Source organism: Remersonia thermophila, chromosome 3, assembly GCF_042764415.1.
Source record: "Remersonia thermophila strain ATCC 22073 chromosome 3, whole genome shotgun sequence".
Taxonomy (NCBI): domain Eukaryota; kingdom Fungi; phylum Ascomycota; class Sordariomycetes; order Sordariales; family Chaetomiaceae; genus Remersonia; species Remersonia thermophila.
Genome location: NC_092219.1, coordinates 691,508 through 716,931, shown reverse-complemented (window position 1 = coordinate 716,931; position 25,424 = coordinate 691,508). Strand labels below are relative to the sequence as shown.

The 25,424-nt window shown below is 57.9% G+C and overlaps 9 protein-coding genes across 9 annotated transcripts; 3 read left to right on the top strand and 6 right to left on the bottom strand.

Annotated features, from left to right (window-relative positions):
• Positions 1–259: 259 nt before the first annotated feature.
• VTJ83DRAFT_3017 (uncharacterized protein) lies at positions 260–827 on the bottom strand (the record flags this gene model as incomplete). Its single annotated transcript, XM_071009352.1, has 3 exons — positions 260–315; positions 375–667; positions 772–827. The coding sequence occupies 3 exons, from the start codon at positions 825–827 to the stop codon at positions 260–262; spliced, it is 405 nt and encodes a 134-aa protein (XP_070866898.1).
• Positions 828–3,026: 2,199 nt separating this feature from the next.
• Positions 3,027–3,602, top strand: VTJ83DRAFT_3016 (uncharacterized protein; the record flags this gene model as incomplete). The annotated part of the gene is made up of 3 exons (XM_071009351.1): positions 3,027–3,195; positions 3,289–3,360; positions 3,424–3,602. 3 exons carry the CDS (start codon positions 3,027–3,029, stop codon positions 3,600–3,602), a joined length of 420 nt encoding a protein of 139 aa, XP_070866897.1.
• A 584-nt stretch (positions 3,603–4,186) lies between these two features.
• On the bottom strand, positions 4,187–6,462 carry VTJ83DRAFT_3015 (uncharacterized protein; the record flags this gene model as incomplete). Its single annotated transcript, XM_071009350.1, has 3 exons — positions 4,187–4,658; positions 4,719–6,255; positions 6,318–6,462. 3 exons carry the CDS (start codon positions 6,460–6,462, stop codon positions 4,187–4,189), a joined length of 2,154 nt encoding a protein of 717 aa, XP_070866896.1.
• Positions 6,463–7,362: 900 nt separating this feature from the next.
• Positions 7,363–9,026, top strand: VTJ83DRAFT_3014 (uncharacterized protein; the record flags this gene model as incomplete). Its single annotated transcript, XM_071009349.1, has 4 exons — positions 7,363–8,047; positions 8,109–8,277; positions 8,352–8,576; positions 8,636–9,026. The coding sequence occupies 4 exons, from the start codon at positions 7,363–7,365 to the stop codon at positions 9,024–9,026; spliced, it is 1,470 nt and encodes a 489-aa protein (XP_070866895.1).
• A 289-nt stretch (positions 9,027–9,315) lies between these two features.
• On the bottom strand, positions 9,316–11,071 carry VTJ83DRAFT_3013 (uncharacterized protein; the record flags this gene model as incomplete). The annotated part of the gene is made up of 3 exons (XM_071009348.1): positions 9,316–9,450; positions 9,527–10,904; positions 10,968–11,071. The coding sequence occupies 3 exons, from the start codon at positions 11,069–11,071 to the stop codon at positions 9,316–9,318; spliced, it is 1,617 nt and encodes a 538-aa protein (XP_070866894.1).
• A 1,259-nt stretch (positions 11,072–12,330) lies between these two features.
• On the top strand, positions 12,331–13,793 carry VTJ83DRAFT_3012 (uncharacterized protein; the record flags this gene model as incomplete). Its single annotated transcript, XM_071009347.1, has 4 exons — positions 12,331–13,144; positions 13,208–13,369; positions 13,444–13,581; positions 13,639–13,793. 4 exons carry the CDS (start codon positions 12,331–12,333, stop codon positions 13,791–13,793), a joined length of 1,269 nt encoding a protein of 422 aa, XP_070866893.1.
• A 170-nt stretch (positions 13,794–13,963) lies between these two features.
• Positions 13,964–15,915, bottom strand: VTJ83DRAFT_3011 (uncharacterized protein; the record flags this gene model as incomplete). The annotated part of the gene is made up of 3 exons (XM_071009346.1): positions 13,964–15,644; positions 15,713–15,807; positions 15,868–15,915. 3 exons carry the CDS (start codon positions 15,913–15,915, stop codon positions 13,964–13,966), a joined length of 1,824 nt encoding a protein of 607 aa, XP_070866892.1.
• A 1,521-nt stretch (positions 15,916–17,436) lies between these two features.
• VTJ83DRAFT_3010 (uncharacterized protein) lies at positions 17,437–19,284 on the bottom strand (the record flags this gene model as incomplete). The annotated part of the gene is made up of 1 exon (XM_071009345.1): positions 17,437–19,284. The coding sequence occupies one exon, from the start codon at positions 19,282–19,284 to the stop codon at positions 17,437–17,439; it is 1,848 nt and encodes a 615-aa protein (XP_070866891.1).
• A 2,742-nt stretch (positions 19,285–22,026) lies between these two features.
• On the bottom strand, positions 22,027–23,257 carry VTJ83DRAFT_3009 (uncharacterized protein; the record flags this gene model as incomplete). The annotated part of the gene is made up of 3 exons (XM_071009343.1): positions 22,027–22,503; positions 22,567–22,835; positions 23,218–23,257. 3 exons carry the CDS (start codon positions 23,255–23,257, stop codon positions 22,027–22,029), a joined length of 786 nt encoding a protein of 261 aa, XP_070866890.1.
• Between the last annotated feature and the right edge of the window lie 2,167 nt (positions 23,258–25,424).

Genomic DNA, 25,424 nt, shown 5'->3' with positions numbered 1-25,424 from the left:
AATGACGCGTTAAAGCCCCCCCAAAGCCAAAAAAGCCACCGCGATGACAATGACATATCAGTTTCAGGGGTGCGATGGAACCAGAGCGCTGAAGGTGTTCAGAGGATATTCTCATTCATGACCATGACCATGCCCATCATGGAATTAATGTACAACCCAAACGACGCAGAAACACCGAGTGACCCGAAAACCCGTAACCCCTAAACCGTGAACCCAGCTTGCCGACCAGAAAAACAGAAGAGAAAAACAACGACAAAACTTAAAGCTCCTGAGACAGGTTCTTGCCAGTCTTGCCAGTCTTCTTGGGCAGCAGGTCTGAAGAGAAGACACGTTAGCATTGAGAGGGATGTCAAGGTAAAAAGCGATTGACATACTCTGGTGGATGTTGGGAAGGACACCGCCCTGGGCGATGGTGACGTGCCCGAGAAGCTTGTTCAGCTCCTCGTCGTTCCGGATGGCGAGCTGAAGGTGGCGCGGGATGATACGCGTCTTCTTGTTGTCACGGGCGGCGTTGCCAGCCAGCTCGAGGATTTCGGCAGCCAGGTACTCGAGGACGGCAGCCAGGTAGACGGGGGCACCAGCACCGACGCGCTGGGCGTAGTTGCCCTTCCGGAGGAGACGGTGAACACGGCCAACGGGGAACGCCAGACCAGCCTTGGAAGAGCGGCTATTGGACACGTTAGTCGTTGTGGATGGGAAAACGCGCCGAGATTGCAGCGGCCCAGGCAGCCAAAGCACCTCCGAACGCCTGAAAGACGCGATCCAACTTACGATTGAGCGTTCTTGGCACCGCTCGCCTTGCCGCCAGCCGACTTGCCGCCAGTCATTTTGATGAGTTGGGTTGGGTTGGTTTAAAAATGGGAAAGTTTGGTGTTGGTTGAGGTTGGTTGAGCGAGAAAGTCGACGACTTCGCGGCAGTAGTGGATGGAAGAGCAGATGTTTGTTGATGGGAAGTTGGAAAGGTGGTGTGTGGTGGGGGATGTGCACGTTAAGTAGTTTTCCGCGTTGGGGCGCAAGATCACGAATCACCCGCGCCTCGCCTGGTTGTTGATCGCGGCGTGTGGGGCTAATCCCAAAGAGGAAATGCGCATGGTGCTGCTGTTTCGCGCATTCTGTAAAAATACGGGCCAGGTGCCGCATGCCAGTGATTGGTCCGATTGGCAGCGATTGGCATTCCCACTTCCAACCGGCTTAAAATCAAAGACCCGCCAGCCCCTCGTTGATCTCAGGGTCCCAGGAAAAAAACAATTCAAGACGCCCTGCCACCAAGGGACATTTTCTTTCATCCCAGCACGCGACCGTCCCTAATGCAGGGGTTGAACAACCACACGTCGACTCGACCGCGTCTCTATTCCCACGCTTTCTCTGATTTGGACCGGATGGCTAACTGATCCGACGCTCAGAGTTTGACTTTGATCCAACTCACCCAAACATGCCGACGCGTTTCTGACCCTGATCTGATGCACCAAGTTCTCCCACGTTTGCCTGAAGGAATCCCTCGAACCTGTTCGGCTCATTCTCGTCCTTTGGTCCCTCAGGTCAACGTCGAGGGCGGTTATTTCCCCCAACCGACTATGCTCGATGGTCTATCCCGGGTTGTATGTCCGGCGTGGTCTAATTTCAGCAAGCCGGTCCGGGTCGCTGGTTTTTGCTGGCTAGCTCTGCCCGTCCTGAGTCTTTCCCTAGGTGTCGGAGTTTGAGGTTGACCCAGATCCTAGGCCTTCGCACCCATTTTAGGTCTTGTTTGCCCAAAGATCTGGCTCTCCCACTTGGTTCTGGCTCAGGAGTTGGCGGTTTGGTCCAATCTAGGTGTCAAACCTGGCTTTTCTAGCCTCGTGGCCCATGAATATTAGGTCCGAGGCCTCGAATCTGGGCCAGATAGCCCCAAATATCTGAGATCTGACATCAGAACTCATCGTAGCTTGACACATCCGGTCTTCGTACCCCATGATCCGCTCAGATCGGGCCAAATCGAGTGAAACCCATGTCCGTGACGTAGAACTGGACCCGTCAACGCCTCGGGAACGAGGCCGAGGCGGGTCTCGAGGTGCATCTTGCGGCTCTTCCCGCGGTCCCGGGACTCTGGAGAGGCTTCCAGTTTGTCATCAAATCGTCTTCTCCGGTGCTTCCCCGGGTCTTGGGAGCCGGATGGAGACTTCTTTCGCACGCTGTGGGCCAATCACGTTGAGGACAGCTTCGCGGGGACGGTAAGGCTGAGGTGGTTGCCTCGACACGAGCACGGATCATGCACGCCGTGATACACCGAGCGTGGTCTGCCGAAGGGTGTCCACCTCACCGGCAAGCAACTGGGCTGTGGAGAAAGCCCGCATCCCTGCGCAGCTCGAGCTTGTGTACATACAGAGAGTAGGTATGGTATTGTAACTGGAGACATTCCTGAATGGACTGCAGCGGCGCTGAGACATGGCACTGCTCTGCCCAACGGCGGTGTGCAAGTGCAAGGTAGCTGTTATCCTCGACGAAGCTGGCGGGATCCGTTGGCTTGACCGCTCGATCCCACACCCTATGCGACAGACCGCGCTGAATCAAACATGTCTCCATCAGACCAGCAAATCTGAGGCTGGGAAAATGCCCTGGGAAAATGGGTGGGCTGTCGCATTGCTGAGGCCTTGATTGCGCAGCGGTTTGCGGTGCATGATGGTGGCCGGTTGCCTTTTTGGGCGTGTTATGGCGCATGGGCCATCGCGTCACCCTGTCCTGCCCCGTTTCGTTCCAAAATGCCTGCCTTTGTGCCGCTCTTGGGTGGAGGATTATTTTTTGCCAAATCACGTCGCGGGTTGAACTGGGCCCCACTTTTTCGCGCAAGTCACCCAAATCAGCAGGGCCACTCTCGGGAGTCGCGTCCAGCTACAAAAGGCGTGGCCCCCTCGCCGTCGACTTCGTTTCGTCCTCCATCAACCATCTTCCTTACTGCAAACAACTCTGCTGCCCACGCACAGCCAGCTCCATCAAGACTTTCCAGTCGCATCACATACCTTTCATCTTCCAACCCAACCAACATTTTCAAAATGCCCCCGAAGGCCGCCGCCGAGAAGAAGCCCGCCAGCAAGGGCCCCGCCACCGCCTCCAAGGCTCCTGAGAAGAAGGATGCCGGCAAGAAGACCGCCGCCTCTTCCGGCGAGAAGAAGAAGCGGACCAAGGCCCGCAAGGAGACCTACTCCAGCTACATCTACAAGGGTGAGTCCCATCCAACCTAGCTCCGATCTCCGAACGCGTTTGCGGTTCGGATATTCTCACATCGCTTTGATTCGTTGCTAACCCCCATTCCAGTCCTCAAGCAGGTCCACCCCGACACTGGTATCTCCAACCGTGCCATGTCGATCCTGAACTCCTTCGTCAACGGTGAGTCCCATTCGCACCTGTTACCTCCAAAGTAACATCCCGTTTCCTAACTTGCCGCCTCAGACATCTTCGAGCGCGTCGCCACCGAGGCTTCCAAGCTCGCCGCCTACAACAAGAAGTCGACCATCTCCTCCCGCGAGATCCAGACCTCGGTCCGCCTCATCCTGCCCGGTGAGCTGGCCAAGCACGCCGTGTCGGAAGGCACCAAGGCCGTCACCAAGTACTCGTCCAGCACGAAATAAGCGATGACGGGATAGCGGGTTGTGGTGTTGGCGTTTCCTTTTCTCGTTTTCTTTAGGGCGATGGGTTCTCGGGGCATTTGGGACTCACGATGAGGCTGGCCAAGGGTGCCACGTGCTGCTTGGGGCCTCTAATGCAACGCGTTAACGGATGGTCTGCTTTTGGGGGCACTTGTTTTTCATGGTTTACGGGGTTTGCGGTTGTACAATACATGCCTTGATATCAGGGTTTTCGGGCGAAATGAAATCGTGCATATGAGCAGCGGTTCATGTTTCCGTGCGGTGAGAAAATGCGCTCGTTTGGTCCCGCGTCTGTTCATCGCGCTGGTGGGATCGCGACGCGAACCCCGGACGACACCCCGGCACTGGGCGCGTTGGCGACAACACGCTTCACTCCCGCAGCTTTGCGTCAGCACACGGCATTCGTCATTTCGGTCAACATGGTCAACTCTTCGATTTTTGGGCGATTTGTACAATGTCTACAAAAACGATCGATCCGACTTTTCGTCAAACATGGCAATATTTCGACCTTGCCCCCGGTGGGGAGGCGCCATGGTCTGCGTGGAAAGCGCGCTGTCCGAACTGTCTTATCCGAGGCCGGCTTTGGAGCGCTTCACCACCTGTGCCACCGGAACCAAGATGCCTTTATTGTCCGCGCCCAAAGCCATTCCCTTGGTCCAACCCATCTTCTCCAGCATTGCCCGTCCCTTGTTCTGCTCTCCAATTTCCGGCACAGACGCTCCGACAATCTCCCCTTCCCGTGGGGTGAGCGCCTTGTACGAGGTTTTGGTCCCCGTCGCCATCTTGGTTTCTTGGTTCCCTTGGCCCCTGACGTCGGTGCGGTGAAAGTACTTGCGGTAAATGCGCATCGCCGCCTTGTCGACGCGCACGACGGCCTCCTTGTGCTGGAGCTCCGAGAAGCGGATGGTGCGGTTGGTGCGGTGGAGCACCGGGCGTCGTTGATCACCCTTGCCGATAGATTTGGATTTGAGGTCGAACTTTCCTGCGAGCTCGTGGAGGATCTTGCGCGCGTGCTTGTCAAGAGGAGGGAATTCGAGCCTGGGATGCTGTCAACTTGATGTTCTCGGCGTGGGTTTGAAAGGGAAGAGGGCGGCTGACCGATCATCCTCGCTGAGAAGAAACGAGCAGAGCTCGGCTTTGATGTCATCCAGCTTCATGCCCGAGCGGTATTTGACGCTCAGGTCGTCCGGGCTGGCGTTTTTGTCGAGCAGGCCTTCGGCACGGAGAGCCTCGCGTTCAAGCTTGCGGGTCTTCTTACGTTCCCTGTCGTTCTGCCACGCTTGTCTCAATGCTGCCTCGATCTCCGGGTCGGACACGTTGAAATTGGGAGGTTGCTTGCTCTTGCGCTTGCGTGCCTGCGCCGCCATATGGTCCCAGTCGCCGAGGTTAAGGCTGTCTAATTCGTCCGCAACGTTGGAGGCGCTGGGGCGTTCGCGTATTGACTTTTTCATTTTGGCCTTTGCGAACGAGGTGGTAAAGCTGACAAAGTCGTTGTCGTTGATCTCCAGCGCTTCCCGTCGAGTGGTAAGACTGGTGATCATCTCAATGTCCATATCCTCATCTTCCACGTCTTCGGCATCGCTGCTAGCTTCGCTGCTATCAGACTCCGCGAGTTCATCCCCACCCAGAGCTTCGTCCTGGTTGAAGGGTGAAATTTCGTTGTCGGATCCAAAATTGACAGCGTGATGGTCCCCACCGAGGTCGCGGAGGGTAGCGAGAGACTGCAAGAAGTCGTCGTCGGAGTTTTCCGCCATGTTGGCAATATAGTCGGCCAGAATCGCATCCTCCTCCTCCTCCTCCTCCTCTTCTTTTTCTTTTTCTTTTTCTTCTTCTTCTTCACTAGCCTTTTTGTTTGCAACTCTCGAGCGGCGGGTTTGTGGTTTCGACCGCCCTTGGGGTTGAGAAAGGGTAGCTGCCTTGCCATGGGAGCGGTCGCTGTCCTGAAATGCCTCCCCGTCATCTGAAGGCTTTCTCAGATCCTCCCGGGCAAACACCGTGAGGTTGGAGTGAGTGGAGGTGAGATTCAGGGCGGCGACTTTATTGGCACGGCCCTTAAAAATGATAACCTCGTCGTCACTAGAGTCGGAGTTTTCCGGCGACGGTCTCAGACTCGGAACCTTCGGCGGTGGAAGATCAGGAACCTCCACAGACTCATCGCCTGCGTTGTCAATGATGAACAGATCATCGAGGGAAAGTTCTGAAGACTTCGTCGGCTGGTCCTGGTCGCCGTGGCGCTGGGTAGGATCGCCCGGACCGTCAGTGAAATCATCCAAAACCAAAGCCTCCGCAGTGGTTTCTGTCCGCCCAGTGACGATGGCCTCCCCAGTGGTGGCTTCGGTTTGCTCAGTGACCATTGCCTCCTCCGTAGCAGTCTCGGGTTCATCAGCGGCCTTGGTCTCAATCACAGACAACTCGGTGTCCGTGGGCCTAGAAGCATTCTCCGTAGGCACGGGGGCGGGAGCATCTTCAGCTGGCTCTGTAGGCGGACCAGAACGAGGTAGCTCTTTGCCCGTGATCTCCTCCAGAGGGTTCACCATGCCGGCGCTCACGAAAGCGACGGGTTTCAGTCGAAGCTTCTCTGTGGTCCACTGGTGATGGGCTACCGTGCTCCGGGCCTCGTCCATCATCGAGAAAACTACAATGAAGTCAGATTCCACATAACCAAAACCAGAACCACAAGTCACGTAATGCCCATACCGGATGAATGAGTCTGTCCGTAGGAGCTCCATGGCCCGGACATGGAAGGCGTGGTGCTTCGGGGAGACGACCAAGACGACCTCGCGCGGCCCCGATGTTGACCCCTCCCCCTTGGCGACTGCCATTTGCCCCGTTTAGGTGGCATGGCTATCGTACCGGCAGCTTTCAGGAGCGTTGTGGTGAGTGAAGGAACTGACCAGACGTTGGCTTGGTGGAAGGTTGTTGTGTTGAGGAATGTCTGACAGTCAACGCGAGAAGCACACTCATGATTTTTGGTGGCCGACAAAGATTGACAAACCTAAACAAACCGCTGCCACGGCGTCTGCCCAGGACCGTAGAACCGACGGAAAATGGCACCCAGACACGACAAACGTGATCAAGACTTCAAGAGAGAAATGTCGATTTTGGTGGCCCGTGTTTTCAGTCTCCAACAAGCATATCAAAGAGCAACGGCAAGATAGAGGTTACAAGGGTTAGGGTTGCTGCGCCTCCCAATCACCACGGGGCGAAGCGCATGACTCATCTGATCAACCCAGAAGGTATCGTAACGAGCAGTACAATGGTGGGAAACAGGAGCCGTTCTGCCTGGGTGTTTGATGATGTCTTGATCTCTCCGGGCTGACGATAACCTTAACATTACCAAGACGTGTGCGAAGAGCGCTGTCCTAGAGGCTAACCCAATTAGGCCGGCGTCCCCACAGTGGAGACCAGCGCTGAGAGGCGTGGGGCAACCAGAAGCCAAGCCCCATGACATCGAGGCTGGACTGGTCCTGGAGACGGTCAGCTATCGGGGCGTCCAGCTCGGGACCAACTCGCAGACAAACCACCCAGGGGGTTCCGAAGGCATCCACTGACAAGTGAACTTGCGACTGTATTTTGTGGCGCAAGTCTGACATTCCCAGCATTTTGGATTCTACAGTTGAACTGCCTAGCTGGCTTTTTTGTTGAAGGCTGTCTCCACATCCAAGCAAACCGACGTCATCTTCTCCACTGTCCCAGCGCCAACCGTCCCGTGTCGGTTCGGCTCTCCGAGAAGCAGTCGCCGATGAGCAGCGCCTGGCCGTCCGCCGTCTCTAGCACCTCTCCAAAGCTCGTCGATGCAATGGAGGTCGCCAAAGCCGCCGGAGCAGAAGTAGGCCGTGTTAGCCGCCGTATTCTACAGAAGATATGGGACCCAGAGCCCACAAATGATCGTGCCTCCAACGAGCCCGTCTGGTGCCTCGGCCGGTCCTACACGCGCGCGAAGACTCCCGAACAACCACCACCAACACCAGGCGGCCTGGGTACTCCCCCAGCCGAAGGCAAGGCCGATGCCGCTGTCGAGTCAGCTCCAACGACCGCCGAACCACCCCTCCCTCCCGCCATCACCACCGCCGCCTCGTCCTCGCTCAGCAGCGGTGAGCAGGCCCCAGAGACCCCGTCCGACTCGACCGCAAGCAGCACCGTCAGCTCGTCGCTCGCCTACGACGACGATGGCGAAGACCGGGGGTGGCCGCCGGCCTTCCTGGACGATTTTGAGTCTCGGATATGGATGACATACCGCATGGGGTTTGAGCTGATCCCCAAGTCCCCCGATCCCAGGGCGGCGGCGTCCCTTTCGTTCACCATGCGCCTGAAAACCTCCTTCGGCGACTTTATGGGGTTCACGTCAGATACGGGTTGGGGTTGTATGATTCGGTCGGGGCAGAGCTTGCTAGCGAACGCATTGGCGATTTCCCGGTTGGGGCGCGGTATGTAACCCTCTCCTGTCTCCGTCACCATGGCCATGAACTCACGCCGGAGTGATCGCAGATTGGCGAAGAACGTCGGACCCCGACGGCGACCGCGAGATACTGGCCCTGTTTGCGGATGATCCCCGCGCTCCGTACTCGATCCATAGTTTTGTTAAACACGGAGAAGTAGCGTGCGGGAAGTACCCGGGAGAGTGGTTCGGCCCGTCAGCTGCGGCGCGGTGCATCCAGTATGCTACCTCCCTTTCTGACCTTCCTTCGTTCCCCGTCGCGACGGAATCTCGAATGCTGACCAAGCGTCCAGGGCCTTGGTGAATAAGCACGAGAGCTCGCTCCGGGTATACTCGACAGGCGATCTACCCGATGTCTACGAGGATGGTTTCATGGCAGCCGCCAAACCCGACGGCGAAACCTTCCACCCTACTCTGCTCCTGGTCTGCACTAGGCTGGGCATCGACAAGATCAACCAGGTCTACGAGCAAGCTCTCATCTCCACCCTCCAAATGGAGCAATCTGTGGGCATCGCAGGGTGAGTAGCCCTCCTGACCACCCCTCCCTAGCCCCTCTGCATGCTGACCCCCTGCTCAGCGGCCGCCCCTCTCAATCCCACTACTTCGTCGGAGTTCAAGGGCAATGGCTCTTCTACCTTGACCCGCACCACCCTCGTCCCATGCTTCCCTATCGCGAAAACGCCCTTGAGTACACGCCAGAGGAAGTGGCCTGCTGCCATACCCGACGCTTGCGGCAGCTGCACGTCGAGGATATGGACCCCAGCATGCTGATCGGGTTCCTGATCAAGGACGAGGATGACTGGGACACGTTCAAGCGCGCGGTCAAGCACGTGCAGGGCAAGTCGATCATTACCGTGTCGCCGCACGATCCGGCGCTGGGGATGGGTGTCGAGAGGGCGGAGGCGATCGATGAGGTGCAGACGTTGAGTGGGAGTGATGACGATGACGACACGATACTTAACGCGTAGGCTTGTATGGCCTGTACGGTTTGGCTTTTAGGGAATAATGATCGGCGGCGGATGGTGGAATGGTGTTTTGGCTTCAAGGGATTCCCGAAACCGGGATCTGTCTTTAGCAGGAAATTGGCAATGAGCAGCAGGGCCGAGGCTTTTCGTAAACATCGGCTGGGTATATTGCTCTAACATCCACCCATCCTGGTCGTTTCTTTCGCAGTCATGAATCTATCAAAGGCAGATATGTCATCGGCCACACCCCTAAATCATCATCTTTGGCATGAGCTGGTGATATGCGGTCCTGTTACCGTTTCTTCTTCTTGCCGCCGCCGGCCTTGTGATTGGAAACTGGCACTGGTGCTGCATGGTTGAGTTCCCTGATGTGATCAAAGAGCTTGGTCCGGGATGTGAAGGTCTCGCTGCAGCGGGCGCACTTGTGCTGGTCGTGCGTCAGGATGTGGCTTCATGGATCATGCGTGTTGAGGGAGAGCGCAGAACCGACGACTTGAACTTACCACCTCCGCCGCCGCCGCCTCGGCGGCTTGACGAGCGGCCTTCTTCTCCCGTTTTAACTTCGCCTTGCCAATCTTCTTGGCCTCGGGCTTTGCGTCGTCGAGGGTTAGGTCGTCGAGGCTGGCTGCCGCCGAGTCTGCTGTAGCCCCCGCGTCACCCGCAGATGCTGTCGGCTTTTTCCCGCGCGAGGGACCGCTCATGATGCGCTCCTCGACCACGGATCGAGGCGCATACTCGTCATCCTCGGCGTCCGATTCGGACTCTGCGCCCTGCTGGGGGGGTTCTGGCTCATCTGGCGGTGCTTGCGGCGTTTCGTGCTTCGCCGGAGGTTCCTCGGGTGCCTCACGACCCGCGTCGTCTGGTTGTTGCAGGGAAGTGCGTGATGATGGCGATGGGGTCTCGTCAAGATCCAGATGGGCGTTTTCCTTTCGCATCTGCCTCTTGAGCTGCTGCACGGCCTTGATGTGCTTCTTGCTCTTCTCGTGTGCCTCAAACTGCTTCTCGCTCTTAAAGGTCTTGTTGCACACAACACACTCAATCTCCTCCACCTCATCCTCTTCCTCAGACATGGAATATTCGTCATAGTGCTGCTCGTCGTCGTCGCGGGACTGCGCCCACTCCGGAATGACGTACTCGGCAAGCTTCTCCTGATTCGCCGCCCTCGATCGCGCCGCCTGGGCGGCGGCCGAGTTTCGCAACATCTGCTGCCTCTCTGCTTCGGACTGCGAGTTCGGCACGTAGCGAGGGTCGCGCTTCTTGACGAACGCCACCAGCGACAGGACCGCGTCGTTGAACTCCCGGATGCCCTCGTCGCGGAACTTCTTGTTCTCCTTCTCCATCAGCCGACGTATCCGGCGATCGGGCGCTTCCGAGAGGCGGTACTTGTCCCTCCAACTGAACGACTTCTTGGTTGAGAAACTCGACCAGACGTTGTAGAAGCGCTTTGCGACGGCGTTGTAGTCGTCGGTAGACTTGCCGAAGGGGGGGTACTCGGTGGGCGCGATGCCCGCCCAATCGCACGCGGCGGCCTCCTCGGCGGCCAGCTGGTCAAAGAACTCGTTGAGGATCCCAAAGAAGCCACGAGGGCTATCATCCATAGGGACGGCCGAGTTGAAGCGGCTCATGAGAGCGAAGATGGCGTTTGCCGAGGTGTGGCCGCTGCCGGAGCGGTCCGAGGGCGGAGCCCCGGCCCCGACAGCGTCGTCCTCGCCGCTGAGAATGGCATCGCGGTGGGAGTCGTACCAAGCGCGTTCCTGGGGATCGATGAGGACCTCGTAGGCGGACTGGACTTCAGCAAATTTCCTGGTCGCGTTCTCGGTGTCGTTGAGATTGCGATCTGGGTGCAGCTCGAGGGCTTTCCTCTTGTATGCTCTCCGAATCCTGTGCCGCCCTGGTATCAGAATGTTGTTTGCCAGCCCATGGGTCACGACGGAGCAGACCTACTCCTCCTCGGTAGCCGCTCGGTCTACCCCCAGCAGTTCATAGTAACAGGTCTTGCGCGGGGTCGCCGCCTGGCTGTCCCGCGGAGCCGACTGTTCAGCGCCCATCGCTTGCTATTTCCAGCCTTGCTCAGCAGAACTTGTGGTGATTTTTCAGCCGAGGAGTAGAAAGGCAGGCTTCTGGCGTCCTGGAGGATTAAGATACGGACTCTCTTCAACGTTGCTGGCAGAGGACCCTGCTGTTCCAGACAGGGCTCCGCATGTACCATGAAAACATGGACAAGGCGGCGGCGCGTGTAAGCAAAATCATGGTGGGGGTGGGGCAGACGGAGGTTTCCGGTTACGTGACAATACGCTGGTTTTGTCCGTCCAAGGCTCAATCAAGGCTGGAGCCGTTGTAAGGGAGGTCCGTACTGTAATGCGTACTGTGTAACCCTGGGATAATGCGGGGCAGAAGCTCCCCGTATAGGTAGTTAGCGTATAGTTAGTACAAGTACCCAACACGGTACGAACTGCCGTCTGGAAGCCTTCGCCTTGCCCGGGGGGCCCGTGCACCACCCCCGTGTGAGGTAGTTAACGTGAACTAACGTATGTGACTGCGGCGACGACGTGCCAGTTCTTCCCGCCTGGAGTGCAGTGGTTTTGGTGTACGGTTCCCACTGTGGGTCCCCCTGAACCACCTCCCGGCTTGTCCACAGGATTCATTTTCTGAGCTGATGGTGTGAACATCCGCATCCGTTCAGGGTCCCATTCGCCACTGGGCCTGGCGTCGTCCCAAAGCAGCAATCTTTCCACCCCCGTGCGGCCAGCTGCTTTGCCCTCCTGTCCTCGAACAGGCATCACGCGCCCCGGAAATACCAGACCTGCCAAACCATGAAGGACGGCAAGGCAACCTCCTTGACGATCCCCTGACCTGACTCTGACCTGGGGCATGCCCGACCGGGGGCGGGCTACAGATACCCACCACGCCTGATCCCCAACCCACTTAAACCTCTTAGGTAACAAGCTCGGTAGCAGGAGGGCTTTTGAGGCGGCCAGGCCCCTCATCGTCTTGAAGGTGCTGCACCGTATCTTCGAAGCGGTGCATGGCTTTCGGGCCAAGTCGTTCATATTTTGCTTTCATGCTTTGGCCTCTAGAACCGCCTTTCTATCGAGGCAGCCCTGTTATTGCCCACCAAGCCGCCCTGAATCCGTGTTCTCGCAACCGCCTTCACGCACGCTCATTTGTGCACACGAGGTAGCCGGTTTCCCGCACATCTTCGGCCGGGAGCGCCGCGCTTCATGGATTGGGTTTCCGCCATGCGTACGCAGTTCTCGGGGTCGCCGTCCGTTTCGTTGTGGTCGCCGCCTCCGCTAGTTTTATCGCCATGAAGTTCGGCCACACTTTTCAAGAGGCCCTCGCCGCTGACAGCTACCCGCAGCACTGGGTCGAGAAGGCCGTTCCCTATCGCCAGCTCAAAAAGATCCTGGGAAAGGTCCGCGAGGAGCTCATCAAGAACGGCTACAGCCCGGACACGCTCCAGCGGCTGCTTCAGGAGCACAAGGCCGAGTACCGCCTCGAGACCGACTCGTCGCACCTGCTGCGGCCCAAGCTGGTTGTGCGTCCGGGAGCCCGGAGCCTGCCGCCGCCCCCTACCGCATCCGAGCTCCCGCCGGACGGCGCCGTGGTGCCGCCTGCTCCCGCTCTGGATGGCGACAGCGGGAGCCCCGGCGGGGATGAATGGGTCAAGATCCCCCTCGACTCCGACGCGCGCTTTTTCAGCATCCTCCAGACCGATGTCGAGGAGCTCGACACATTGCAGCACAAGGAGCGGCAGTTAATGAACAACCAGATCCACGTCCTGGGCACCGAAATCGCCGGCGTTGCCCGCCCTCGCAAAGGGATGGTCCGGCTCTCCAAGTCGGACCTGTACCGCTGGCGTGAGATCTTCGAGCTGTACCTGGCGGCAGAGGTCTTCTTCTCCACGACCGAGGCGGATGGCGGTCTCCGGAAGAGCGATGCCGCGCGCAAGCAGCTCGTGTGGTTCCAGGAGGAGGTGAACAAGCGCCAGCTGCCGCAGCAGTTCAAGATCCAGTCGAGCGCGGTGGCGTATAACCAGTTCTTGGAGCTCAACGCGACCCTGCTGCAGAATTTGCGGTTTCAAGAGCTGAATCAGACGGCCGTGACCAAGATTATCAAGAGTGAGCGAAGCAAGCGAACTCCATGCCAGGCGGCGGGACCATCGGGCTAACCTCTCGGGTCAGAATTCGACAAGCGCACCGCCCTGGGCGTCAAGTCCACGTTTCCAAAGCTCATGTACTCGGCCCAGATCATCTCGGGAAGCATATCCAGGGATATCTGCGCCCAGCTGGCTCGGGAGGTGGTTAACCTCGTCCCGCAGGTTGTGGACTTTTCGTGCACCATTTGTGAGTCGCCCACCGCCATGTCTCGCGCCGGCATCTCAAGGCGGACCTGAAGCTGATGACGCATGCGTGCCCAGGCCTCTCGATCTGCTGGCTCCCCATCCGGCTTGCCTGCAGCCATCTCTTCTGCATCCGCTGCATGATCAAGATGCAAAACCAAAACAGGCGCTTCTGTCCGCTGTGTCGAGCCGAGGTGGTGCAGAAAGCAGACGAATGTAAGCCCCTTGTCGTCAACATGGCAGTTTTACGGTCACCTTCTGACCCTGGCGTAGCAAACATCGACGAGGCGCTGGTGCGGTACCTCGAGACGTGGTTCCCCAAGGAGACCAAGGAAAAGCAGCAGTTCAATGAGCTCGAGAGGCGCAGGGACTTGTTCGGAGATGTCTACGTCAACGATCATCCTCCCCCGACGTGCAACGTAATGTAATAGAAAGCAAGGCGCGGCGCCGCGGAGATCCTTGGGCACGGCGAAGAAGCTCCTGTGCCGAGCTTGTCATACTCGCGGTGAACGTTTGCATACCAAGGCACGATGCCGCTGCTAGCCTCCTATATATGCAACTCTAATGTTTTGTTCCCCCGCGCCGACGTTCGTGGCGGCTACTGTTGTGTCTCAACGCCCTCCGCAACTCTCAACGCCTCTTTGAAGACGTTCACGAGATGCTCTGTTTCCTCCAACCCGACGCTAATCCGGATCAAATCTCTCTCAACCCCATACTGCTCCGCCCAGTCCAGCTCCTGGTAATGCGCCAGCACCACGTACGGCGAGGTGAGCGTAAAGTTGGTTCCCAAGCTTGGGCCCTTGGCGGTGTCGATGGCATCATAAAAGGCCACGGCCTGCTCTTTCTTATAGAACACGAAAGAGATCAACCCTCCATACCCGCCGCTTGGAAGCTGACAGGCCTCGTAGTTTGCCCTGGATTCGTTGTACCGCGGGTAAAACACCCGCTTGACGAGCGGGCTGGCCCTCAACACATCCACGATAGCCTCGGCGTTGGCGTTGATGCGATCAATGCGCGAGACGAAATCACGACTATTGCGCTCCATGAACATGATGTCCTCGGGCCAGTACGTGTCCTCGTACTCGGTCTCGACCCACGCCTTCAGCGCCGAGTAGTAGCGGCCATTGGGATTGAAGATGGCGCTGCCGCCCATGACGTTAGCGTCGCCCGAGAAGATCTTGGACAGGCTGCTGACGACGATGTCGGCGAAGGGGAGGACGTTGATGTTGGCGAAGGTGCCGATCGTCTCGTCCACGACCACGGCGAAGTCATACTTGTCGGCGAGCTGGCGGAGACGTTTCATGTCGGGGCAGGCGAGGAGCGGGTTGCTGGGAAACTCGCAGAAGACCGCCAGGAAGCGCTCCCCACCCTCAAGGCGCCTCTCGAGGTGCTCATAATCGGCCTCGGAAGCGTGGCCGTAGAACACAACACCGGGGCCGAACTTTTCCAGGATCTTGAGCGTGTCGACGTAGGGGAAGCCAAAGTCGATGCTCTTCAAGTTGCTGCCGCGGGCCCCGAGCAGGGCGCGGTGTGCGTTATAAATGGCGTTCATGCCGCAAGGGAAGAGGTATATGTCGTCTTCGCGGAGGTTGACGATGCCGCGCAAGTTGGACTCCATCTCGCCCTCAGGCGGGGGCGTGTGAGAGAGCTCCTTGTTGCTGCGCAGCGCGCCGGCAATGCGCCGCTTGATGGCCGACTTGGCGGGCTGGACGAAGGAGACGTCGAGGTTGCGACCGAAACGCTCCTCGAGGAAACGGAAGGATTCCGACTCTTGGGTGTCGGCCGAAGCCCCATTCTGGGCTGGCTGAGCGGATGGAACGGGCTTGGTCGCGTCAACGGAGGACAGGCGCTGGTAGCGCTTCGGGCCTCGACATGGCTTGGGGCTCGTGACCCCCGTGCTCGAGGCGATGCTGTCCTCGAGATGCAGAAGGCCATCTTTGAAGAGGCCGTGACAGAACTCTGCCCGGCGGCTAGAGATGCCCTCGCCCGAGTGCTGCCAGTACTGCTTGACGAAGGGAAAGGATGCCTGGTCACAGAGCACGGCGGAGATCTCAGGACAGTAGGTTGCCAGAACCTCGGGGGTCGGCCTTGTCGGGTCCAGGACGAGGTTGACGGTGACGAGCGAGGCCGCGATCTCGGGGGGAGCTTGGGACTCGACGAAGGAGGTGCAGCGGGCGGCGGCCCGGCGGCTTGGGAATAGGAAGGCCTTGGTCTTTGAAGTTCCCGACTTTGCGAGGATATCTGCCGCGAAGGCCTGGATGCTCCTGTGGATGAAGAAGCTGTGGAAGAGAGCATCAGCATGCGACACGCCCGTACAGAGATATCATGGTATAAAGTTCCGACGTACCGAGGGTAGCCTGTCACCATACGACCCACAACCCATTCCTCCCCCTCTTCATAGCCAATATTGGCCTTCCATGTTGGCAGCGAGACGCTCAGGGCCTGGGCAGCCTTGTCAGCTGTCTCATTCCTCCCATGTCGCCGTGAGGAGACTGTACTTACATGAGCCGTGTGCGGCGGGATGGACTCGCCAAGATCGATCCGAGGCATTGTCACGACCGGGTTATTTGATTTTGTGACTTGACTACAGGACTCTCTTATTCTCGCCGTGCCTGGGAGGAGAAAGAAGGTTGTCGGGGAGGGAGGCTCCAGCCGGGTGGGTGCCACCAGGAATGTGTGAGATACAGAAAACCCTTCACAACGAGAATGCTATCTGCGTTTGAGTCACTGCTACCAGGGGAACCTTCCGCAGCGGCAGCCGAAATGCCAGGGAGTACCCTACTGTGTATGTACCAAAGCAGGCCCCCGTGCAGTAGTTATCTGTAGCCCAAGAAGGAGCAGGGGGGGGGGGGGGGGGCGAAACGGGGAAAATGCCCGCGGAACGGAACGGACCCGGGGTGTTGCTTGCCAACTAGCGATCGTCCTCCCACGCCCACGTTCGTCACGGGGTCTGCGGCAGTTTGTTGTCACGTCCCCCAAAATTGACGTGGGCAGCTGGGTTGGAAGGGAACCGGCGTGCAAGTCAGTGAGGCACTGCAAGTCTGGGGTACACGGCAGTTTGGTGTCCCCAAGATTGACGTGGGCAGCTGGGTCTGGGCATCGGTTGAAAGGGATCGGTGTGAATGTTAAACGGCCAGGGACTGGAGTCATGGGTACACGGCCGCTGAGCGCTGGGGACCTCTTTGGCATGTCATTCCGACAATCGGAGGTCCAGGACTTCACGGTGTGGGAAAATTATGGGGAATGTCTTGTCTCTGGGTTCGGACCGTCGAAGCCTTTTTTGGGGGCGGAGAGGGGGGGGGAAGGATTCGAAGCCATTCTCTGGCCGCATGCAGGAAATAATGGACATAATAAACGAAGAGAAATTGACATGCAGCCAATTCGCTGAAGATCCAACGTTGAACATTGTACCTCGTGGGGTGAAGTGCCAAGGATACTTGTTGCGGGATGAGATTCTGATGCTAAAGCTTCCATTGAAAGCGGTTTTGCCTCCCCCGCACTCGGAATTTCAGCAGACGCGCCAAGGACACCCCGCGGACGGATCGGATCGTCCGCAGCAGATGCGCCTATAACTTCGTACCTTACGTAACGTTACTGTCTCATACTTACCTGGAGCGGCAGATCATAGCATGACGTCGCTGGCTTCCCCAAGCCGCATCGGTTTCTCACAAGAGACGGAGATTGAATGAACTCAGCCGTCACCTAATTTCATGATATAGAATTTCAGACCCAGATAGAAACCATACATTCCAAAAAATAAACCCCAAAAAGGAAGGAAAAAAAAAAAAGAAAAGGCTAAAATACAACGCTGTTCATATCTGCGTACCTTACCGAACAGGCATCGCTGCCATAGTATCCAAGCCGATCCCAAGACAACCCAAGAGAGACAGAAAACAACAACAAAAACAAAAACAAAACCACAACTTACCCACCGCCATGAACCTTTCATTCATCACAATCCGTGTTCATGTCCCAAAGGCGCCAGCATGCCATATTCTCATACCCAGGTAACCCGACAGAAGCTTAGAAACATAACCCCCTTGGCTCACCGCCTCGCCTCCCCTCGCCGGCCTAGCGATACCGCTTCGCCCCAACGCAGCTAATGCTATCGCTCGGCGCGATGCTGTCCCCATCATCCCCATCGTCGTCATCCTCATCGAGATCCTCCCACTCATCCGCCCTGGCCGAGGCCAGGGGAGCATGCCTCGACGAGACATACGTCCCGGACCTGCTCGGCGGCAGTGGCACGTCCCTGGCCGAGATGTACGTCGGCGTCCTGCTCTCGGGCAGCGGCATGTCGCGCGCAGAGATGTAGCTCGTCGAGCGGGAGTCCGGCAGAGGGATGTGCCGCGCCGAAACGTAGCTTCCTTCGCGGGAGTGACCGTAGCTGTTGCTGCGGGGCGGGGAGAGCTTGTAGGTGGTGGTGATCACGCGGCTGGTGGATCTGGAGTGCGATGGAGGGTCGTACGGGTCGAGAGGCGGCGGCGGAGGGGGCGGGACGCGGAGCGTGCTGCTTGTCCGGTGGCTGCGTGCCGAGATGTAGCTGTCCGCCCGGTCGGCCGTGTCGTAGGTGTAGCCTCGCTGCAAGACGGCGGGGTGTCGGGAGCTCCGCGACGGAGCGTAGCTGCGGCGTTCCCGGTCCGGCTCGGCGGCGGGGACGTACGGGTCGCGATAGCTGGCCGATTCGCTGCGGGGCCGGGCAGACGAGGGCCGAGAGCGAGAGGACGAGTACCGGCCGCGGTAGTCATCGTAGACGTCAACCTCCAAGTCCCTCTCCCTCTCCCTCTCCCTCTCCCTCTCCCTCTCCCTCTCCCTCTCCCTCTCCCTCTCCCTCTCCCTATCTCGGCTCCGCGATGACGGGACCTCGGAGTACCGAGCAACATAATCTGGCGGCGGACGGCGGTAGTCGGGAACAGGGGGATAGTCGTCCACATGGCGCAAGCCATCGACGACATCGACGTAGCGGGAGGCCTTGATATCCGATGCATATCCACTGTCCACATACTTGTCGTACTTGGCAGGGAGGGTCGACCGCCTGGACAAGGACGGCGGGTCGTAGTCCCCGCGATACGAGCGGGTCCTGTCGCTACCCTTGGCCATGTTGTTGTATGCCAAGGCTCCGGCGGCGGCCACACCAGCGACACCGAGGAGGGTCCCAACGACAGCGCCGGCGCTCAGGCCGTTGGAGTTCTCTCTTGCGGGGTTTGCGGAGGGGTATCCGGGCGTTGTGCCAACTGTGGCGCTCCGGCGGATGCTGGCGCGCGGCGGTAGCGGGTTGACGTCGCCTCTGTTGTCGTCGTCGTCGTCGTCGTCGTCAGGATAGGCTGGCGCGTAGGGCCGGCGGGTAGGCGTGCGGACGGAGGCGTCGGATGCTGGGCTTGGCGACTGGGCGGATGAGGTCGCGACGTTGTAATTCCAATCCAAGATGCGGGTGGCCTCGTCGGTGGTTGAGCGCGTGTAGCGCACGGTCGAGCCGCTGTAGTGTGGTGGGTAATCTGGAGGGGGCTGGTAGATGATCTCCAGCATATTGCCGACAAAGTCGGTTATAAGGACACGAGTACCGCCACCGCTGGTGTTGACCTGGCGCGCTGAAGCGGCGCCACTGTCGGATGAGTTGTGAGGAGAACGGTAGTCCCGAGGGTCCGGATTGGTGGACTGGAACGCAAACTCGTATGCGTCGTCGGCAGCGGCCGCCGAAGGAGCGCTGATGGCTATGCGCGAGATCCTCAGGGGCCGGTCTCTGCTTGGGATCACCTGACGGATCTGGAAAATAGGAGTCCTCTTCGCCGCGTTCCCAAAGGTGACAGAGGGGAAGTGACCGTCCTCCGTGGACAAGTAACGCAGGCCTAGCGGATGCAGGACGGTCGAGTAAAAGGTCGACGCTGAACGGAGGTGCTCGACCTCCAGAAAGGGAAGCATCGGTGCGAGATTTAGCTTTCAGGAGCCGGGCAAAGGACAACAGCAGCCTTGGGGAGGGGGTGGGAGAACAGCGCCGTGCGGTGTATGTTGCACGGCCAGGTAGTCGGGAACAGGCAGGCCGGGAGGGCCGGGAGGGGGCTGGCGCAAACGCGGCTGCGCGGGAAAAAGCCCTGTCGTCAACTTGCTTTACGGGCCAGTCAAACAGTTTGCGCGGTGCCAGGGAAAAACCGATGGCGTGGACGGATGGACAGGGTGGTCTTGTGGGAGCAGAGAGCCAAAGCAAGCAGTGCCACGAGCCGAGCCTCGTTTGACCTGGTTTGCTGTCGAAAATGTACTGGTTCTTCCGGCTTGTCCTTTTGGGGGGGGGGGGGGGGGCGGGCGGCGCCGAGCTGTCGCTGTGAGGGAGGCAGCGCACCACCTCAGAACTTTTTTTTTGCCTCGGGCCGTTGCAGGGCGTCTCTGCAGTGCGTGTCTCGGAATGACTCGCAAGATCGAAGCGAGCCTGTCACCAACAAGCGCGGCCCAAGCCCTGGAATGTCAACGTTACCTGCAGCGGTCAACAACAGAACGTCTTCCTCCACCGGCCGTCAGATGACGCGCCTCAGTCCATCAACGGATGATTCCGGGACTTGGGCTACTTGGTAAGACCGCTCCCTTGGACCATTCCCTCTTGATTGTTACCCAAAAGAGTCGAGGTTAGGTGAGCGTCCAAGACGTCGAAAAGAACCGGTGCTGCCCAACGGGCTGGTCAAGCCCCGCAGTGGGCTGCAACCTGCATGACGTCCAGGGCCGGGAGGCTGGACTTTGTGCTCCTTGTGTTAATAAGAATCCAGGCATGAGGTGATGACGGCATGGCGGGCATGTTGGGAGCCTAGTTTCTAGGTGCGTCAAGCCCTACCGTGGAAAATTGGTAGCCATCGCCAAAAACGTGCGAAGGTGTGAGCGAGGGCATGGGCGCTCCTCTCGGGTCGGGGATATCTCATTGGATACGTCAGAAGCACAACTGTGATCACACAATTCGGACGGACCTGAATCGCCACCATCCTGTACTGCGTAGTGGATGCTTTCCCTGCAAAGCGCGGTGCTGCACAGCCTACATACCCTGCATTTCCACACAGGTTCAGATCCCGAAGCGGTTAAGTGTGGCAAGGCCAACGGATGCGCCCCCCGCTGCTGTAAGTGCGGTACCTCTCATCCGTCCTCCCAACCGCCTCCCGTATCCTGGAAAGGATGAAGGAGAGGGGCCAGGTCGAGCGTTCCATGCTGCCCTGTCATGCTGTCGAATGGAAACCCCTGGACGGGAGACCTGGAAATGCATGCTGCGGGTTCCGCTGCGTTTGGCTGCCCTGCATTTCGATGGCCTCGCCACGTAGGTGTACCCCACATTTTCATCAAGGTCGTCGACGGGCCTCGCCACCAGGACGCCCCTTTCGAGAAAACTCCTCAGGAAAGCGACCAGATCATCCCCACCTTTGGATATCAGCACGTAGAGTATTGCTCAGACTGTCATAGGACCACGGTTTTCATCAAGCCGTTCACGAGAGAGGGGCCTGTGCGGGCAGGGGATGTACAAAATTTCAGCCTGGCATGGAGTGCTGGTCAAATGTGATCAACATACAGTCGGGATATCAGGCGGGATATCAAGCCCTGGCCAGAGCAACCAGTACTTAAGCTTACCACTCACCGGCCAGAACCTATCGCCGGTCACAAGTTCGCGACCCAGCGGTTCAAGTGCTTCGATGATTGGCCCGCCGTCACCACCACACGTCGGTGTGAGTGTGTGGGTTCACATGCATGGAGCTTGGTTGCCTGACCGAGGATGGGGGGAACCGATTGGATACCAGAAGGTTGTCATTGCATCAAGCAATCGGCCTCTTGGGCATGGAGAGAAAGTTACTGGCAAAGGTTTCTCGAAGGGTGGCCTGCAGTATATACGCCCTGTTCGTGCGGGGTCTGTCGGGTATGGTGCAGAACCAACAAGACGGAACCAGCCGAATCCACCAGCATGCAGCACATATAGCGAGTGTCATCAGAAAGTTTCGGCGGGATCCACATGTTCAGCATTCCTAGGTAGTGTCGGTCTATCACTGAAGCTGGAGTATATGTCGGCATTCAAAACGTCCTAGAACACGTTATGGTTCCGGCTCGGCCATCGAGCCAGCCCATCCTCTCAACCGGTTTCGGGATGCATCAAACTCGCCACCTGGAAAGAGTTTGTAGCTCCGTTGCCACTGGTTCGGCCAGGTTGGCTACCCATTGGTGGCCGTCACGAAAGCCGTTAGAACACGCCTGTTGGTCAGCAGAAGCAGAAAAACCCAGGAGCCGATTTCGGTGACGAGAGCCCGTTCAGGGACGCGAGGAGCCCAAGCATGATGGAACGGAAAATAACCATATAAATTCGCGGAGAATAAGGGGAAGACGCAGGCCAGGTTGAAGTGGCAAACTGCGCAGACGACGAAAGCGTCTTGGGAATCCGTTGTTGAACGCCCCATGTTTTGGTTGTAAAAACACCGACAGCTCAAGCACAGACATCCCAAGTTCCGGTCAGACAAAGGCCCTTAACCACGATGTTGTATCGTGGAAGGAAGCAGCAATGTCAACCGCAGCTCTCCCTAACTGAAAATAGAGGGCCGGCAGATCTTTCTATCCAGTCCCCGTATTCTCCTGGTCGAGATGATGCGCGTGGGCCATCATGATGATTTCATGCCGCGGCCAGCGTCGGCATGGGTGCCGCGAGGCGGCTCACAGGATATCCCAAGCATCCTCGGCGGCGTGGCAGAACTTGCTGCAGGCGACGCTCGCCGAGAGGCTGAAGTTACTGATGGAAATCTTCTCATCCACGTAGGCGTCGGCGAAATTGTCGGGCCCTTTGGCCATGGCGCCCACAAAGACGCAGATGCTCTCGTTCGGCCCCAGAGTCTCAATGTAATCGCGGACTCGCACCAGCGGCGCATCGAAGCTGAGCGTGACCTTGCGGCAATTGGGAGGCAGGTGATCCGTGATAGGGTTCTGGATCACCTTGAGGAGCTTCTCTTGCGTGTTGGTGCCCTTGATGGAGAGGCGATGGAGGAGTTGCACCATCAGGCCGGCGAACCGCTTGAACGTCCGGGGGATGCGGACCGAGGGCGAAACCTCAATCAGCACACCCTTGGCGGTCTGGATGTAGATCTGAAGCTTCCCGGCCTTGTTGACCGGCGAGTCGAGGAGGGTGAGGAGACACTGGGGGAGGGCAAGGGGTCAGCAGCCGGGCCGGGTGTCGACGAAAAAGGGGTCCGCTCAAACCTGGTGTGTGATATCTGGACGAGCGTCGCTGATATCCCTATTCATCTTGCGCATTACTCCGATATGCTCGTCGCTATTGAGCAGCGAGTACTTCTCCTCCCTTTGAACGCCCATGCGGTTGGATCCGCCGTGGGAGGCCTTGTACGTTTCGAGGCTGGCATTGGACAGGACCACGATGAGCCGCTTGGAGTTCTTGTCGGTCGGCGGGATGGGCGTATGCTGCTCGGCCACCAGCTGTGGCAGCGCCGGCGGCGGAAGCGACTGGGTTCCTTCCATTCAATGAACCGTGTTAGAGGCCAAGGGTAACGGTTTACAAGCGATGCTGAAAAGAGCAGAAAATATCGACGAGATTGCGTTGAGGCAATCTCTGGGTGCGGGGTGGGGAATGCTGTGTTACAGGGGAATTTTCCTCTGAACCTTCCCAGACGGCAGATTCCCGAAGGTGACCACCCGTGGACGTCCGTCCAGTCCCACTGGACCGGATCCCCAGGAATAAATTTGCGAGTCAGAGGTAACATGAGCCCCCAATCATCAAAGGATCGCCTTTGTGATGCTCAGGAACTCGAGACCATGACCGCACCCGTTCCCTCGAGGTGTGAGTCCCATCAACGGGTTGGTTTCCATCGATTCCTCTGTTTTTGTTTGACTTACTTGGTCGCTTGCCTGCCCGGTATTCAGGGGAGGAAGACATTCTGAAGGCCGAAAACGAAAAAAAAAAAATCTTGGCTGAGACACGTCCCCGAGAAAGTCGATGAAGGACGCGGTCGAGGATAAATATCCCACTCAAAGGACCGAACAAAATCTTTTGAGCCGAATGACCCGACGACTCCAAATGCTGAAAGGGCAGCTCGCCGAGGCACGATTAGCGGTGTGAATCAGCAATGGTTGCTTACGTTCAAAGTTGTTGAAAGGGTACGCAGAAAACCTCTGCGAGATTTGGGGAAGGAAAATGCTTGCGACTGCAGCGATGAGGAAGGAAGAACGAGGCAGGATTCGCTTGGCTGCAGAATGCGCCCGTAACACCCCACGGCGGTCCTCGCTTGTCCAGCCGTGCAGGCTCGGGTCACGGCGACCACCTCTTGCGCGGATGTCCGACCCGACATTGAAATTGTGGGGCTTTCGCCCTTCTCCACACCTCGGGCCTGGCAACAATCGTTGTGATCTTTGCTGGGGAAGCATTGTGCTGCCTCTCGCTCTTTGACCGTTTCCTGAGAACCACCCATGGTTATTTCCACAAGGGGCAGGATTTTGTCGCCAGTATCTGCCCGAGAAGTGTCAGTGGTGGCCGTTTTCGTTTGTTTGAGGCTATCCATGGGAATCCTCAATGCCAACTGGTGATATCCAAGTGCAAGTCGATACTCCGAAGGAGTCGAGCGAGGGAGCGGGTGACTTCAGCCAAGCCCTCAGCGCTGGGTCGTGGTCGTTCTCATGATTCTCATGATGGATGATTACCACTGATGTAGCCCGGCGGGATCTCAATCTTTTTACTTGCTTGCATCTTGCAATCCCAGATTCAATCCTGGCCACGAACTTTTCCAGGAATCGAGGACGGGGGCTTAGGTGGTGTGGGACTTGGACTAGGATCTCGCCCTACCAGTGCTCGCGCGCACTTTCTCTGCCGTGACCCATCTCGAGTCCCAAAAAACAATTGCCCGGAAGTGGTTCGTCTGACGTTGCCGGCAGAGGTATTGACGAACAACACGCGGGAGTTTCCACTGAGGGTCCTGGGGGTTGCCTAGAAATAACAGAAACGCCAGTTGTCTCCCTGGTCCACGGGAGTACTTGTATCGTAGGGGACCAATCCAAATGGTAAGAGACCGCACATGCACGGCTCATCGGCGTGCATTCTCGAACGCATCACTTGTCTCGGGTACTCTTCTGCAGGATCGCCGAATACGCGAGAGCCAGAATCAACGGGTGACTTATAGAGTACGGCCAGGTCGCCATCTAGACTCCAAAAGGACACCATCAGATCGTGCGGTTTGTCTCGGCAACGGGTTGTCGTACTGCCAGATGGAACGTTGATGGGCGCTGGGAGTGAACTGAGCAGAAAACTCTCCATATGTAAAGCGCCTTCGGTTCTCGAGAGCTGTGCTGCCCACCGCCCACTGTTGACTGTCTTTTTGAAGCGGAGTGGCCTCTTGGAAAGTGAACCTCTATCTGCATGGCCCTCTACTTAAACAGCGTCAAACTGCATTCAGGTACGGGCCAGCTACCTGCCTCAGGTGGGCGGGGATGGTTTGTGCAAAGGTGGATCATGCTCCTCCTCCCTTTAATGAGTCGTAACACCAGGCTAATCACATGCACGCAGCCTAGTAGCATCAACAACGGCCCGGGTCATTATGGAAGCCCAGCGTCCGATCTCTACGAACCTGGAGCATTTCAAGGTCGGAAGTCGATCGAATGAAGTCAACGGTCAATATTGGTCGCCATTCAGAGATGGAAGCTTACAACTACAGTCCTACAGTCTGCCTCGTAGTAGCCAAGCCATGGCCAGCATCTATAGTACGCAGTACTGTGTATAGTAACCCAGCTCTTCGGGTTGCGGAGTCAAGAGAGGGCGTGGGGCCACGTCATACGTCATTTGGCGGCGGACTCGAACGTGTGCCCAGATTTTCGGAAATCGACGACTGGAGCATCGGCCGATGTCATAACATGTTTGTCACGGGGACGTATAGGTATGGCCGACCCTCTTTGGAGACCCAAACTCGATCTCAGGAAGACAACATCTCGAAATCACGCGTCCTAGAACCCATCCTGCCGGCTGCGACGTGGGTGTCAGCGCACAAGATCCATCGAGTTCACACGGTGAAATCCCCAGCCCCTTACCAAAAGCGGAAATCCTGCCAAGGACTGCC